Below are 12,720 nucleotides of genomic sequence, written 5' to 3' on the forward strand. Positions count from 1 at the left end.
TTGCAACATTGCTCTTTGGGTTTGGACCACATCAGTGTGAGCCAGAAGAACTTCAAGCATGGACTGCTGTGCCCCACAGTTGAAGGCTGGGTGACCCCACCTGACTCACTGAAGCTGTGCAGTCTTCTCTCCAGATGACCTGCCTCACTCCAGGCCCATAGTGATGACATGCCACATTGATTAGGAGGTGCTATGATGTCTGCAGTTTGACATTGCACATCCTGGGATGAAGGAAAGACTGCAGAACCCTGTGCCTTATGCTGAAGACAAATGACTCTACAGTCCTGTGTGCCCTGTCATGGGATGTCACATACTTGTTTAGGACAAGACACCATGAATATTAAAGGTCCCTTTGGAAGCATCAGCAGACCTTGACATTCGTATTGGGTTTCCTAAAAAGAGAAAAGCCATGGGTGCACATATGCTGGGTGAACCTTCTTTGAACGCCAAAGTAAATGCAAGAAGATTTAAGTGATGGCCGTGGTTTGATTGGGGAGGGTGGGGAAGGGAGGGAGAGCTGGTTTTCTTGGGTTGGTGGAAATCTGCTACTCTGCTCATGCTGAGAGGGTCCTCAGAGGGGACCTCCTCAGGACTCTCCCTCTATAGCAGTTTATGGGGCAGCACTCATCCAAGGTCACACAGCTGGTCAGCCTCTGGGCTGGCACAGAGCCATAGTGGTTTCCTTCCGTGCAGTGTAATTGTCCTCTGTGTTCAGTCATGAGTGTGACAGTGTCTCCTTTAGCTGTTTCATAACCAGACCCTTAGCTGGACAAAGACAAAGTTAACTGAGAAAAGTACCCAAAGGCTTTCAGGGAACTTAGAGAAGACTGTGACCTTCCTATGTCGCCTGACACACAAACTCCTTTCTCTTAAGGTGCCACAACCTGGTGTATAGGGGTGTCTGAAGAGACCTATGCAGGTAATGCAGCCAGTGAACCCACCTGCTCCACACAGGCTCACAGCTGGCATTTTAATAGCCACCTGGAGCACAGCACTGTCATGGCAGGATTTGGGACAGGAAGTAGAGTGCCTCATAGGACCTAGAGGAAGGGAGCCGGGAACATGGGACAGCATACTGGTCTATGAGCCTCTGCCACCATTAGGATCTTCTGCATTTAGGAAGGGTATACTTATATATGGGGTTACACATATGTATATGGGTACATTTTATACATATGTTTATGTTTGTGGAAGCCAGTGGTTAACTTTGATTGTCATTCCTCTGGAGCAAATCTTCCTTGGCTTTATTTTTCTGGCTGCATAGTCCTGGCAGACCTGAAACTCACTATGCAGACCAGGCCTCTAACAGAGATCTACCTCCTCTGCATTGGGATCAAAGGCATGTGCTACCACATCTGGCTCATCCACCTTGCTTTTGGGGACAGGGTCTCTCATTGGGGACACTTAGACCAGGCTGGCTGGCCACTGAGCCCCGGGGATCTGCCGCTTTTGGCCTCCAAGGCGTTGGGAATACAAGTACACACCCCTAAGCTGGGCTTATTACCTGGGGATCAAACTTGGGTCCTCATGCTTGTGCAATAGGCACTTTGCTGACTAAGACATCTCCCAGGCCCTCATGAAGGAGTTTTGATTTACCAGACTTTAAATTAAAGCTTGGCTTCGTGCTCAGCTCAGACATCATGGAGTCTGTCAGGAGGGCGGGAGAGTGTGTAACATATCCCTGAAAAGCAGTTCCTAAGGAAGTTGGGAGGGAGGTCCATGGGCAGGAAGCCATCCTATCCTGAAGCAGATATAGCCATGGCTGCCCTGTGTATGTCAGGAAGGGCGGCCACACTTGGCAGTGGATGGTTTTGCAGATTCTAAAGGCTGATGAGAAAGAGTTGGAGCAGAGCAGAGAGAGTGGTCAGAATAGGAAGAACCAGAGACTCCTCCTCAGCTTCTCCTCCTGAGGTGACAATGACAGTGGTAGTGTCCCTTCCCACAGCCCAGTCAGAGGTAGCTGTGTGCCCAGACATAACCACCTCATCACTGTCAACCTTTTAGAAATGTCTGAGGAGCTGAATGGCTTTTCTCCTTTGTGAAATTCTTGGCCTGTGGGGAAGGTCCTTGGCCCGGAAGATTAAAACTAGTGGTGGGCATATTGGAGTCGCAGAGGGGTCAGTTCAGTTGACCAAACCCCCATTGTGCTCTGGTTCTAGGGCGAGGCCAGGGATAAGGTCATGGCAGCCCTGAATAAGAGAGACAGTGTACTTAGTTCACGGTTGATAGGGAGAGGTGATTCTTTAATGATGTAGCCACTGGTAAACCCACCCAGACTCATGTAAACAACCTTCATGAACCTCACTGGGAGACGCAGGCACGCACACACACGCACACACACACACACACAAGCGCACACACACACACACACACACACACACACGAGGCGTTAGTTGGAAAAAGGAAGGGGATTAGTGAAAGAGTGGAGAAGGATTAATGGGTGTGAATATGATTGAAATACATAATGTTCATGTCTGAAAATGTCATAATGAAACCCTTTATTAAATATAATTAATATATGCTAATAAAAACATTTAAAAAAATACCTCAAAGTGGAAAAAAGATTCAGTATCAGACCAATGGGATCCAATCAACCGGGAGGTGGGAGAGACTTGGTAAGTTATCAGTTAGACCAGTGGTTTTCACTCTTCCTAATGCTGCCGCTCTTTAACACAGTTCCTCATGTTGTGACACCCCCACCCCCACCATAAAATTATCTTTGTTGCTACTTCATAACTGTAATTTTGCTACTGTTATGAATCGTAAGCATCTGTGTTTTCCAGTGGTCTTAGGTGACCCCTGTGGAAAGGTCATTGGACCCCCAAAGGGGTCATGACCTACAGGCTAAGAATGGCTGAGTGAGAGGTATACAACAGAGAGGTAAAACAGAGATGTTTTCTGGTTGAGGCAGTACATGAAGGACAACCGAGTCTGCGGAGATCTGGGGAGCTTTGGCTTCATGGGGATAACTGCCTCCTCCTGTGTCCTTAAGGAAGGTATTGGGGCCGGGCGTGGTGGTGCATGCCTTTAATCCCAGCACTTAGGAGGCAGAGGCAGGCGGATTTCTGAGTTCGAGGCCAGCCTGGGCTACAGAGTGAGTTCCAGGACAGCCACGACTACACAGAGAAACCCTGTCTCGAAAAACCAAAAAAAAAAAGGAAGGTATTGGGTAGAATCTGGAGATCTGTGCCCAGATTGGGTCAGGAGCTTGGAATTGAGTGACAGGTGAAAAAGGAAGGGTACAGAGATTAAAAGGAGTCTGTAACTTTTTAAAGGGAAAATTCTCAAAGTGTACGCTGAAGTATGGAGGAATGGAACACTGAGTTATATGTGTCACACCTGCTCCAGCAGGGAGCCAGTCCACGGCCCTCACCTCGTTCATCTCCTACCACCCCCCACCCCCACCCCCCCTGCACACACACTTTGGAGACATCTTACTATAGTCCAGCCTGGGCTCAGGTCCACACTTCTCCTGCCTTAGCTGCCAAGTGCTGGGATTATGAGTATGTGTCCACAAGCCTGCAAGACCTTTCTTGGGTGCCTTCTGCTTTTTGTTTGAGGTAGAGTCCCTTCTCCTGGATACTCACCAGGAAGGCCAGGCTAGCCTGTTGAGCTTTCCAGAGACCCACCTGTCTCCTCCTCCCATGTCACTGTGACTACAGGTGCCCATATTTTTCCATGGGTTCGTGGTTGAACTCCAATCCTCATGCTTGTAGGGCAAGCGCTTCACTAACTGAGTTGTCTTCTTTGTGTAAGCATCGTGTCATCATTATACCTGAGGAAATCAGTGATTCCTTGTCTCCTCCATAAACCTAATCCACCCTCACGTGATAAGGGTGTCTGTTACATCTATTCGGTTTGTTCATATTAGGACCCAACCAGAGTTCACACGTGGCATTTAGTTGAAACCTTTACATTCTCTTAAGGGAAGGGGGGGGGGCGGGGTGGTGGTGGTGGAGAGTTTTGGAAAGTTTTTCTGTTTTTGTTTTTGTTTTTGTGGTTTTTTTCAAGATAGGGTTTCTCTGTGTAGCTCTGGCTGTCCTGGAACTCACTCTGTAGACCAGGCTGGCCTCGAACTCAGAAATCCACCTGCCTCTACCTCCCAAGTACTGGGATTAAAGGTGTGTGCTGGGCTTTAAAGATTTATTTATTTATTTTATGTATATGGGTACACCATTGCTCTCTTCAGACACACCAGAAGAGGGCATCAGATCCCATTACAGATGGTTGTAAGCCACCATGTGGTTGCTGGGATTTGAACTCAGGACCTCTGGAGGAGCAGTTGGTGCTCTTAACCACTGAGCTATCTCTCCAGCCAAAAAAAAAAAAAAAAAATTGCTCAGAAAACAGAAAGGCCTGGTAAAGAGGATTAGAACAATGTCCATGTCTCTGTCCTAAAACTACCAGAAAAATGAGGCTAGACCAAGCTCGGAGAGGAACATCCTCACTTCTCCCAGTGGTGGGTGGCTGCGGGGTGAGCTCCTGAGCACCCAGGCTGGAGGAGATGGATCCACTCAACTGTCACCAGGCAAGCACCTGTCTTCCTGGGAAGATAGGTGCTTGCCAACAGGGGCCAAGGCCCAGCCAGCAAAAGGAAGGGAGGAGGTGCCCCTTGGAGGAAGACTTGAGCTGAGAGGAGGGAAGTCTACCAGGCCCTGAGTGACAGGAGAGAGAAGTGGGTGCTCCTGGTGTTCTGTGGAGTATGCAGCTTTTGGGGTGGCACAGATGGAGACCTGAAAGCCACAGTCTATTTGCAGCTCCTATGGAAAGCCCGAGACGGAGAGAAAAAAAAAATCACTGGAGGGGGTGGCTCTTGTAAAGTCCACAGTTCCTTTCTCACATCTTGAGGGTGGCTGCTACAGCTGCTTTCTCTCCCTGCTCTGGGGTGCCACTTCACACCCGAGGACACACCCCTGGGCTGTTTCAGAGACATTTGCATCTGTGTAAACAAAATCTGAATCCAGCCAGCAGCTTTCTATTTTCTTGCCTCCCTTTTCGACATTTTTTGTTTCCCAAGACACCAAACATCCTTGGGAGCCTGGGCAGAATGACCTGGGCTCCCTGGACAGAGGCAGACCACAGACTGGAAGATGGACACTTACTACTGTCTTTTTGAAGAGGGAAGAGCTAGAAGCTGGCATAGTTCATTCAACCAAAACAATGCTACATTCCTTCTGGGCTCGCTGTAGAACCTCTCTCTCCCATTGACTTTCCAGACTGAGCCGACATCAGCCTTTTGAGGGACTCTTAGCAACCAAGGAGCCTGTTATTGAGGGAAGGCCAGCCTGACAGATTTATAGCTTAGGTGGCCTTTTCCTTGGAACTCGTGTGGTTATGTGTAGCATAGAGAGAGGCCCTAGAAGTAATTGTCACCTCCTGTTGATGGCCCTGGGCACAGCTCCACATGACATTTCATCTGGCCCTCTCTGGCTATGGATGACACTGTTGAGCCAGAAGGAAGCGGTGCTTTCCGTAGTAGGATTCCCTTTTTTCTGCAGGTGGTGTCTCCAGCTATGGGGGCTGGGGGTCGGGGTTGGGAATCAGCCCTTTCTCTTCTGCCCATCAATAAGAATAAGTCCTTTTTCTCCCTGAGTCTAGTGTTTCAAATTTCCTTATGAAAAACAAATACACCATACCAGAATTAGGTTCAAAGGTCATTTATAGCTGAGTGAATTGTACCTCCAAATGGTATTATGATCGCTGATCAAAGTGCCCTGGGCCTCTTATTGGTGGGTGTGAGCATGCCTGGATTTAGGATTTTTTTATTATATTTGTTTGCTCTGTGTGTGTGTGTGTGTACATGTGCATACAAGTGCCCCATGTGTAGAGATCAGACGATGATTTTTTTGTCACATGGAACCTAGGATTGAACTCAGGTCATCAGACTTGGCAGCAGCACCTTTACCCACTGAGTCATCTTGTTGGCCCAGGTCCTGGGATTTCATTTTAGTTGGTCTTGTCAGTAGCTCAGGGACTCAGTTCAACCACACAACTAGTAAGCAGGAGTAGTATTATTGGCTTGGGGAGGAGGGAAGAATGGCCTGGTGGTATAGACAAGGACAGAAGCAAATTCCAGTGTCCACAGGTTGCTTCCCAGCTGTGGGAGGCCAAGCTGACATCAACGGGTTCCACACACAACAAAGAAATGATTAAGGCTCTAGTGATGATATTGCTGATATCAGAATCAGCAATATTTCTTGAACGATGTGTAAAATAGGATTTGAAATATTTGGGAGCATGAGGTGCGGTATCCCTGGCATGGACCTCCTACCATGAGATGCCAGTCCTAAAGCTGTGTGGATGGTTGTGTGCACTGGCCTCTTTCTGGTACCCATGAGGGAAAGCGAGAGTGGAGCTGTGCTCTGATGTGGTTAGGTAGGACCAGCTCCGAAGAGCCTATGGGTGGCCTCCCTTAACTCTTACCTATGACAGCATCACAGGCTGTCAAAACAGAAAGGGACAGCTGCACTGGCTGCACTGGCTTGAGGGATCAGCCTGGGCAGTTGTTCTTGGGTCACAGGGCCCTTTGAGAATCCACCAAAGCTGTCAGCTGTCCTTGGAACTGTTGCTTTCCTGGACACCGCACAATTACTTTTACTTCCATAATGAATATATCATAAACTGTGCAGTTCGGTGGCTCTTTTTGTTTTTGCAAAATTGTATCATCACTGTTACTTTCTAATCCTAGAATGTGTTCATTAGCCCAGAAGGAAAACCTTCTTGGGGCTGGAGAGGTGACTCGGCAGTTAATAGTACTTGCTGCTCTTCCTGAGGACCCGAGTCCCATTCCCAGAACCCACCTAGGGCACTAGCTCCCCCTGAAGCTACAGGGAGTTACAGGCAATAGTGAGCTGCCCAACACGGGTGCTGAGAACCAAACTCAGGTCCTTTGGAAGGGTAGTATGTGTTTTGACTGCCAGGCAGTGAATGACAACTGTCTGTCTCCCCCCACACCCCACATCCCCGGCCCCTGCCCCATCAAGGCTCCTATTTCCTTCCATTTCTAACAGTAGAGGAATATCAGCAGTGCCATACCTGCCAATAGGCTTGTATTTCACCAAAGCCAGAGCCAGCCTAGTGCTCCCTGCCATAAAATGACCCCCTCCACAAAGTGATACTGATGGCTCCTGCTTCTAGCTTTTCTCAGTTAGAGATGGTAGTCATGTTAGTCTCTCTCTCTCTCTCTCTCTCTCTCTCTCTCTCTCTCTCTCTCTCTCTGTGTGTGTGTGTGTGTGTGTGTCCGTTTCTCCCTCCCTCCCTCCCTCCCTCCCTCTCTCTGTATATACATGTACTACATTGTGGTAATAATAGCTCAGAGACACTCAGGATAGGATACCTTCTGGGCACCGAGACATTTGTAGCCTCCCCCTTACTGTGACATTCCCACTGCATGCCTTGCTGGAGAAGGAGGTCAGGCAGGCGGAGGGACAGTGTGCAGTCCACGATTCTGTGGGGAAGTGGGTAACTGCCATTTGAAGCCCAGTTGACACCATCACGCTGTCTTCTCTCTCAGCCGGTGGACACCCAGCAAGCTATGGTGCGCAGAGAGTCCGTGGTCAACCTGGAGAATTTTAAGAAGCAGTATGTCCGCAGGAGGTGGAAGGTACGTTAAGGCCTGGGGTGAAGGGCAGGGGCCTAGGGACTCCCTGCTTCTCCCCAGATCTTCGTCTCAGATAGCAGTCCTCTCTTCTCTTCCCTCAGCTGTCCTTCAGCATTGTCTCCTTGTGCAACCACCTCACTCGCTCCCTGATGAAGAAGGTCCATTTGAGGACAAGCGAGGACCTGGTGAGTACATGCAGAGCCCTCTGCTTGGGCACAGCTCCTGGATTGTAGTGTGGAGGGGGAGGATATTAACTATTTCTAGCCTGTTCTGTAAGCCTTGTCCTCTTCTGCCCTGAAGGCTGCTGAAGTGTGACCAGCAACCAGCAGGGGGATATGTTTGAGGGACCATTAGGAACCCTTTCCTATGGGCTCCTAAGAGCTGCCATTCCACTCCCCTTCCCACCCCTTCCTGAGGACTGGTAGACCCCTGAGAACTGTGGAAATAGGCCCCATAGATCATCCAAAATTTATTCTGGCCAAGTATAATTGTACCCACCTATAATCCCAGCACTTAGGCGGTAAAGGCAGGAGGGTACAGGTGACATGAGACCCTATTGCAAACCACGCTACCTCAAAAAGTCCATTTCGGACAATCCTAGCTCCTCTGTACAACGGGTGCTTTCTTACACCTTTCCCAACTTTCCCTATTTTGTCTTAGACTGCCTATATCAATAGCATTTGATGATATATTATACTTATTATAGTTTTTTTTTGTTTCTTTATTTAATGTTTTCATAGTACTAAGGATTGGACCCAGGGCTTTTAATATGCTAGCCAAATGCTATACCATTGATCTACACCCTGGCCCTTTAGTGTATGTTTAAAACAAGAGACTTATAATAGAAAATACTCATTAAGAGGGTAGCCACTAAAGCCAGTTTTCCAGAATTCAGATCAGCCATTTCCCTGCTGTGTGACCATGAAGAGGTTACTTAATTTCTCTGTTCCAAAATGTCATTATTTGTAAAACGGGGGTAATAATACTTGTTACATGGCTGGGTAGTGATTAAGGGTAAATGAGGACCTGTCCCCAATGCCTGGTGGGTAAGTGCTCAGTGTGTATTAGCAATCCCTTAATGCTGCTTAAAATCCTCCTGTAGTTCTCAAAATGGGCATCATCATTAGCTTTTCAGTTGGTAGGGGTTCCCTGAGATAGCCTCTCCCTCCTGATTGAGTGGAGAGAACAGGAGTGTCCAGAAGGTATAAATTTATATATTCATATACAGTTCATATATTCCAGGCACAACAAAGGCCTGGAAAGCAACTGCCTGCAGCCACCCTGTGTAAACTGAAGATGCTTAGCACTGGGCCTGCACCCCAGCTCCCAGAATATCCCTGTACTCCCTGGAGCCCCAGCACGTCCTCAGGGGTCTTTTTCCCATAGACTGAGCTCTTGTTTATTCCTGCTTTTGCCAGGACTTTGGTAGCTCCAGAGGCCTTTGTGGCTGAGTCCCTCTTCTGGCCACCAGCCTCATGGACTATAAAGGGAACTGACTTGGCTAGCTCTGAGGATCCCTGTTTGTCACCTGCGAGTTTACACAGCTTACTCTTTTATTGTTTGGCTCTGACTCATACTAAAAAGTTGCTGTTCAGCAAAGCCTGAGTTATTTTTGTTGTCCTAGTCAGAGTTGGTCCAGGATGTACTGGCTAAGTTGATCTTGACCTCAGATTTCCCACTGGCTCAGGCTTGCCTGCGGGGGGTGTACGACAGGCAGCAGGCATGAACCTAGATCTTGGACCTTTTGCCTTGATGTGATGTTGTTGAAGAAAGGGATGTAAAAGAATTTCAATTTCTAACTTTTTCATGGTACAAAGTATAGTTTTTTGTTGTTGTTTTTGTTTTTCATTTTTTACTCAGACACTTACATGTTATATGGTTTTTCCTATTGAACCTTCCTTAAAATAATGTTTTTAGAAAGATGACATGGCCTTCTGTTTAGAAAGCATAGAAATTAAACATTTTTAGACTTTTTAAAATCCAAATTATTCTTTTAATAGTTTGAATTAACTGCAGCTGGAGAGATGGCTCAGTAGTTAAGAGTGCCTCCTCCTCTTGCTGAAGACCCAGGTTTGGTTCCTAGCACCTACATGGTGACTCGCAACTACCTGTAACTCCAATTCCAGGGGATTCAACTCCTTCTTCTGGCCTTCATGGGCATCTGCATGCATAGTATGTGTGTGTGTGTGTGTGTGTGTGTGTGTGTGTGTGCATGTCTGATTAGGCAGACAGACAAAAAATTTAAAACCTTATAAGAACAAAACACCTTCCAACATTAATAGTGATTTTAACACTTAGTTTAACTTGGTGGGACCAGACTGGAAAGACATTGTAACATCCAGGTTTTTGCTCCAGCTTGCCTTAGCTGTGTGGGAGCCGACAGGTTACATTTTGTTCCACTTTCATGAAGTGTTTCCCTTCAGACTGCTTCGCAGGAAGCTTGCTGAAGGCTTGGTGGAGACCAGCAGAGGCCTGAAATGATGGCCTGCGACCTTAGGGAAAGATCAACCACTTCCCCATAGACTGAGCTCAGGGGACCCAGTGTCCCACAAACTACCTTTCCAAGAGGCTTTGACTATTGACTGGCACAAATGGTACCAGATGGCATTTTCACTGCTATAACTGGGCCCCTCCTGGTACCTGTTTCCCCGGGGATGCTCCAAGGAGGAGGCCTCAAGGCAGCTAGTTTGGTCCCATTTCAAGTCCCCTTCCTATTCCTGCATGGCAGAGGCCTCTGGATGGAGGGCTTCCTTTGACATCACCCCACTTCCCCAGCTTATCAGCCCCCGTGCTTGCCTCTCTGAGTGTGGGGTGCTCAGTGTGGCGGCTGCGTTCATGTCATCTGATGATGCCCTTGCCCTGGGCCTCTTTTTCTCCTTCCCAGAGGAACTGTGAGAGTGACACAGAGGAGAACATCGCCAGGAGGAAAGCCCTTCACCCCCGGAGAAGGAGCAGTACCTCCTAACTGGCCCAGCTTGCAGTGGCTGCCAGGGAGGTCCAAGTTCCTGCGGCCCTGCTGTGCAAGCTCCCGGACCCTGCTTGACACCAGGATCCAGACATTCTTTGTTCCTGAGCACTTTGCAAGAGAGAGGAGTCTGCAGGACTCAGAACTTTCCGGAGACCCTGGGAGTTGTGGCTGTCTCCCGGTGGGGAGCCTCCAGCATTCCTCTGGCTTGTAGTTCTCCAGAAAACTGGCTTTCATCTGTCTGCTAACCTCAGAAGCTGGGATTGGGTGTGGACCTAGGAAATGGATCTCAAGGAGTATCGTTGTTTTTTTTTTTGTTGTTGTTGTTTTTGTTTTTTTTTTTAACCACAGGTTAAAGGTCAGATTTAGGCAGCTTTCCTCACAGAGCCTACCCTGTCAAGCTCGTGAGTGAAGACTCTCTAGAGGGAGGGACCAATCCTGTGACTTACCAGAATCCATAAGGAGTCAGGCTGTCTAACGTCAGACTGTGTCTGCCAGCCTCTTGCCAGCCCACTGTGTTGTAGGTTTTTCCTTGTTTTTATTATTAAACTTCTTGTTTATCTAATGCTCGGGTGTTTTAGGAGCTGTCTCCCTCTGGTTCCCTATAGCCCGAGACCCCGTGGCTTGGGGAACACTAGGATTGGCTGCTAAGTGGACAGAACCTCAAGAGGTGATCTGAGCAGTCTTCTTTTACTGATAAGATGTGGCCCTTGTGTGCCCTCCCTTGAAAGTATCCCCCTCTGGCACCCCATCACAAAAAGCCATGACCCATCCACCACTGCTGCTGTCAGCCCTCCTGTTAGGGGCTGACTTGTAGCCCCCTTCCTCCCAGTCCTCAGTATCACAGACCGTCATCACTATCACTAGAGATAGAGTGATAAGTAGCTCACTAAATTAAAGTGAGGCCATCCAGGTAAACCCTTCTATGATATGATTAATATCCTTATAAAATGGGGAGGACTGGGGTGGAGAGATGGCCCACTGGTTAAGAGCAATTTCTGCTTTTGCAGAGGACTCCATTTCCAGTGCCAGCACCCACAAGGGGCACCAGGCACATGGCGCTTATACATGCATACGGACATTTATTCATACACATAAAATTAAAAACAATTAACAATAAGGGGAGATTTACCATATGTCATGGCGCTTATACATGCATACGGACATTTATTCATACACATAAAATTAAAAACAATTAACAATAAGGGGAGATTTACCATATGTGGAGCTGCGTACCTTTAAGTCCTAACTACTTGGGACACTGAGGTAGTAGGATTACTTGAGCCCAGGAGTTAGGGACAGCCTGGGCAACAAGGAGGAGCAGGGGGAACAGGAAGAAGAGGAGGAGATAAGATACAACAGAAAGAACACACGAGGACACGGTTAGGGAGAAAGGCCTCAAATAAAATTTTAAAATAAATAAAAAATAAAAAGGCAGCTGCTGGGTGCTGTGCTGGATGCCTGTAATCCCAACAGATGGGAGGCAGAGGCAGGAGGATCATGCTACAAAGTTGAGGCCACCCTGGTCTACACACTGAGTTCCAGGCTAGCCAGAGTTATGTAGCAAGACCCTATCTCAAAAAGCCAACCTCCCTACGAGAACATGCCTCTCGCAAAAGATCTCCTTCATCCCTCTCCAGAAGAGAAGAGGAAACACAAGAAAAAGCACCTGGTGCAGAGTCCCAATTCCTACTTTAAGGATGTGAAATGCCCAGGATGCTATAAAATCACCACGGTCTTTAGCCATGCACCAACATGTGTTGGCTGCGCCACTGTCCTCTGTCAGCCTACAGGTGGAACAGCAAGGCTGATGGACGGATGCTCCTTCAGGAGGAAGCAACACTGAAAGCCCCTGATTGAAGATGAGTGGGAACCTTCCCAATAAACCCATTTTGGATATATATTTAAAAGAAAAAAAAAGCCAAAGGGTAGGGTTGGGGGCCCAGTGATTAATCCATGCTGAATCTCAGACAGCTAGCCGTCATTGGGAGAAAATACATTTCTGTTGTTTAAGCTATTTAGTCTCTGGTGCTTTGTTATTGGCAGTGCTAGCAAATGGGAATTTTTGACTAGACAGAGGAGGGCAAAGAAGTGCCCACAGGGAAAAACAGGAAGAGAAAAATGAGTGAGGCCAGTAAGGAAATTTACTGCATGC

At 47.8% G+C, this 12,720-nt stretch overlaps 2 protein-coding genes across 2 annotated transcripts in view; both read left to right on the plus strand.

Annotated features, from left to right (window-relative positions):
* Positions 1-11,130, plus strand: part of Dapk2 (death associated protein kinase 2) — a 113,002-nt gene extending 101,872 nt beyond the window's left edge. Inside the window, exons 10-12 of the mRNA XM_021172263.1 lie at positions 7,514-7,603; positions 7,702-7,785; positions 10,485-11,130. Of these exons, the coding sequence (XP_021027922.1) occupies positions 7,514-7,603; positions 7,702-7,785; positions 10,485-10,565 (255 nt within the window). The 3' untranslated portion in view covers positions 10,566-11,130. The remainder of the gene's footprint in view (positions 1-7,513; positions 7,604-7,701; positions 7,786-10,484) is intronic.
* Positions 11,131-12,097: 967 nt separating this feature from the next.
* Positions 12,098-12,468, plus strand: Rps27l (ribosomal protein S27 like). The gene has a single exon (XM_021173015.2). It carries the CDS (start codon positions 12,169-12,171, stop codon positions 12,409-12,411), a length of 243 nt encoding a protein of 80 aa, XP_021028674.1. The 5' UTR covers positions 12,098-12,168; the 3' UTR covers positions 12,412-12,468.
* Positions 12,469-12,720: the final 252 nt, after the last annotated feature.

This window comes from Mus caroli, chromosome 9, assembly GCF_900094665.2.
Source record: "Mus caroli chromosome 9, CAROLI_EIJ_v1.1, whole genome shotgun sequence".
NCBI classification, from domain to species: Eukaryota; Metazoa; Chordata; class Mammalia; order Rodentia; family Muridae; genus Mus; species Mus caroli.

Excerpts from the sequence above, each read along its gene's own strand:
- Rps27l (XM_021173015.2), top strand. The coding sequence starts at position 12,169 with ATGCCTCTCGCAAAAGATCTCCTTCATCCCTCTCCAGAAGAGAAGAGG.